Here is a 4,008-nt window from a genome sequence, read left to right on the forward strand (position 1 = left end):
ACACCCAGTTCTGTAATCCAACTGTAGACCATAGTTTTCTCAGCAGCTACCTCAGTAGCAGCTGCATAACTGCAATGTTCCCTTCACAGAGTACTTGAACAGAAAAAAGGTGCTTAAGCAGAAAAAAATTTTAAAAAGCCCAATAATTACGTAGTGCCTGTGAAATAAAGATGCAATATAAGATTGGCATATTACAAATCTTGCAACTCAACCTTGAAGCATGTTTCCACGTAAAAGCAACTGCTGAATCATAAAACCAAGTGTGTTTAAATGATGGAGACACAACACTGCTGTGATCTTAGATTTGTGCATTTACAGTGACTTAGCACAAATCAGCTTTAGAGCTAGGCAATAAGTATTGCCTTCTACACTAAAAAGGTACTTCAGCAATGAGGTCACAGCTGTTCTCACAAGTGTCAAAGTTAAGGGGCTATGCTAATTTCTTTCTCCCCTTCTCATCAGCTCTTTCCTGATGGTATTTCTAAGCTCATCTAGAGGATGTTGAAGAGACTGTATCTCATACAAAAATCTTGAAAGTCTTCAGGGACTGTTTCCTCAATGAGAAGATAAAGCATGACTAGCATTGAGGAAGTGAGTGGTAAGTTGTAAATGAAATCTTTGTTAATGCTGAAGTGACTGTAAAACATTCTTGTCAAATTCTGAAGTATGAAGTATCACCAAAAACTTCTCAGTAGTGTATCTGACTTACTGGATTTAATTTTGTCAGATGCAGCTGAATCAGCTCCCTTTTCCTACTGAACTTGGGTTTGCAGTCTTAGTAGTATGAAAGCAGTGTGTCATGAAAGCTGTCTGCCCTTCCTAATCTTTTGCTAGAGAAATAGACTAGTTTTCTTCATTAATTTCTAATTTTCAACATAATATATTTAGCTGTACTAATCACCATTTTACTGTCAGTAAATAAAAATGTAATTATTAACCAGCAATTTTTTATTTAAAGGTATCTTATAGTTTCTGAATTACAGACATATTTAATTTTATTTTAGGATTTTTACTTACATCTCCCTGACAAAGTCACCAAATTACTGAGAAAGACAAACTGTTTCTTTTCTGAAATTGTTGAAGATGTTATGAGCAGAGTGGAGGGCCATTTTTTTAGCCCTGCAAAGTTACCTGGTATTTGAAATGCTGAAGAGGAAATTACGATTTTGCCACAACTCACGCCTCAGGCTTTTTTTGGGTCTAACTCTTATTTTAGTAATCATTTCCGTTTTGAAAGTTAACCAGAAACAAGACTTCTTAAATCGCAGACACCTAGAGCTGACTAAAGAAGATCCTATTGGCAATGTTAACTGCACCAAGATTATAGAGGGCGATATAGAAGAAATTCAAAAGGCAAAGCTTGAGGCGTTGTCAGTGTCGTTTAAGAAACGCCCCAGACTAACAACAAATGATTATATTAACATGACAGCAGACTGCGCCTCCTTCACCAAGACTAGGAAATACATTATGGAACCTCTTAGCCATGAAGAAGCAGAATTTCCAATTGCTTATTCAATAGTGGTTTATCACAAAATTGAGATGCTTGATAGACTTCTAAGATCAATCTATGCCCCTCAGAATTTTTACTGCATTCACATTGACAAAAAATCTCCAGAATCTTTTTTTGCTGCTGTGAAAGGAATAGTCTCTTGTTTTGATAATGTCTTTATCTCCAGCCAGTTAGAGAGTGTTGTGTACGCTTCATGGAGCAGGGTGCAGGCAGATATTAACTGCATGAAAGATCTCTACAGGCGAAGTTCTAATTGGAAATACCTAATAAACCTCTGTGGCATGGACTTTCCTATAAAGACCAACCAGGAAATGATAGAGAAATTGAAAGCCCTTAAAGGTGTAAACAGTCTGGAAAGTGAAAAAATGCCTGTTTATAAAGAAGTAAGGTGGAAAAAACACCATGAGATTATTGATGGTAAAATAAAGAACACAGGCATAGACAAACAACTGCCACCTCTCAGTACTCCAATTTTTTCTGGTAGTGCCTATTTTGTAGTTAGCAGAAAATTTGTAGAATATGTATTGGAAAGCAGCAAAATACTTAAGTTCATTGAGTGGGCAAAAGACACCTACAGCCCAGATGAGTACCTGTGGGCAACAATTCAGAGAATCCCTGAAGTACCAGGTGCAGTTCCTCCTAGTAACAAGTATGATGTTTCTGACATGAATGCACTGGCCAGGTTTGTCAAGTGGCAATACTTTGAAGGTGACATGTCCAAAGGTGCACCCTACCCACCATGCAGTGGAGTTCATGTTCGCTCTGTCTGTGTTTTTGGGGTAGGAGACCTGAACTGGATGCTACAAAACCACCACTTCTTTGCTAACAAGTTTGACACTGATGTTGACCCTTTTGCAGTGAAATGTTTGGAAGAGTATTTGCGGCACAAAGCTTTGTACCTGCAAAAGAACTGAAATACTGCATGCTCCTGTTACAAAACACAGATACAAACAGTATACAGATACGTACTTTAAACGGTCGGTGGTGGAGATTTCTGATGATGGATGTAATGATTCTCGCCATGTTGGTGTGGTGGTGACGACACCCTCCCTGCCTTGTCCATAGACAAGGGGGAGAGAAGATGTTTCTCAAATGAAGATGGGGATACTGTGCATTGCATACTGAGGCCTGGGATTTCAGATGCACAATTGAAAGCAGCAATCTTTTTAGAAGGCCAACTCTTTGGAGTATTTATTAACTAAAAGGTGCAATTAATGGACTGACTTTGGCTAAATTATTTGGTTTTAAGCTTGGAAAATGCATGTTATTCATGATTATTCCTCATTTTTTGTCCCCCATGCATATAATGTCATCTGGAAAGAAAACACAAAGAGGGATTTAAAAAAAAAAAAAAAGGCAAGCTGCTGGATTGCACAGACTTCATACTGAGTACTGAAAGATCTCAGGAAAACAGCATTAAATTGATCTGAAAACTATTGTGATGGTTTGAAACTGTCTCTTTAATTTTTCTTCTCAAAGTTCAAGCAGAGAAAGTGAAAGAGTGTAACTTACACTGACACAACTATAAAAAAGGGAATATGCCAAAGCCAGCTGTCATAATTTAACATAGATCTGATTGCTGTAGTTCTGTAATATTGTTAATCCTCCTGAAAATTCAATCTTCAGCATCAAGTACCAAGGATTTATGTTCAAATTTTTGTAGCCAAATCTTGCTTTTGTACTCTTAAACTCCCTTGATAATGTGATATAAAGTTTATACACTAGCTTATAATTACATGTTCTCAGGGAAACTTCATTTTTGTGCCTGGCTAGAGTTAGACTTGTAATTTCACACTTCATACTGTATCAGAAGTCTTGCTTTCTGGTCCAAAATGACAAGTTTCTCAAAAACTTGAAAGATCTGCAGTAGTGTCTAAATGTCACTGATGAAACCACTGGTTCCTGCTTTCTGTAACGTTCAACTTGCATTCCATATTCTTTTAATGTTGAATATGCAAAAGGAAAGTTAGTTTTCTAAATTATATCACCTCTTCATACAATTAAAGTCCTTCTAAAAGCACCACCAAAATATCCTAATGATGAAAACATAAAATGTTTTTACTGCCATACAGAACTGAAGCTACAGCTCAGACAAGTCCTACTTTTCCTTCCTAAGTTTGTTCATTCATTCATGTGTCTGTGCTTGTTTAGATTTTCCTGCTGCAGTTCATTTTTCTTTATTTCCTTCTCTTGGTAGAAGGGAAACGGAGGAAGTCTGTACGAGTTTTGTTATTAGTTAGGTCCTTGCTTAGTTTGGCTGCTGCAGTGTGGCACAGAAGCATGGTGATGAAAGAACAGGACACTGTGAGGGGTAGTATTATTTCTTTCCATATCAATATGATTTGTAATGCATAGTTACTGCCAAGTGTCTCATCTAACTGGTCAGATGACAGTGGAATTTGTTACAGGCACTAGTAAATGGAAAAAGAGACTAAATCTTCATTTCTTGAACTGTTGCTGTGATGGCAGCATATGTTTCTTACAAAGGTATTTTGTCA

General features: G+C 37.1%; 1 protein-coding gene across 1 annotated transcript; it reads left to right on the forward strand.

Annotated features, from left to right (window-relative positions):
• The first annotated feature begins 1,137 nt into the window (after positions 1–1,137).
• GCNT1 (glucosaminyl (N-acetyl) transferase 1) lies at positions 1,138–2,424 on the forward strand. The gene has a single exon (XM_054398089.1). The coding sequence runs from the start codon at positions 1,144–1,146 to the stop codon at positions 2,422–2,424; it is 1,281 nt and encodes a 426-aa protein (XP_054254064.1). The 5' UTR covers positions 1,138–1,143.
• The last annotated feature ends 1,584 nt before the right edge of the window (positions 2,425–4,008 follow it).

The sequence above is a fragment of the Indicator indicator genome, chromosome Z (genome assembly GCF_027791375.1).
Source record: "Indicator indicator isolate 239-I01 chromosome Z, UM_Iind_1.1, whole genome shotgun sequence".
In the NCBI taxonomy this organism is placed as follows: Eukaryota; Metazoa; Chordata; class Aves; order Piciformes; family Indicatoridae; genus Indicator; species Indicator indicator.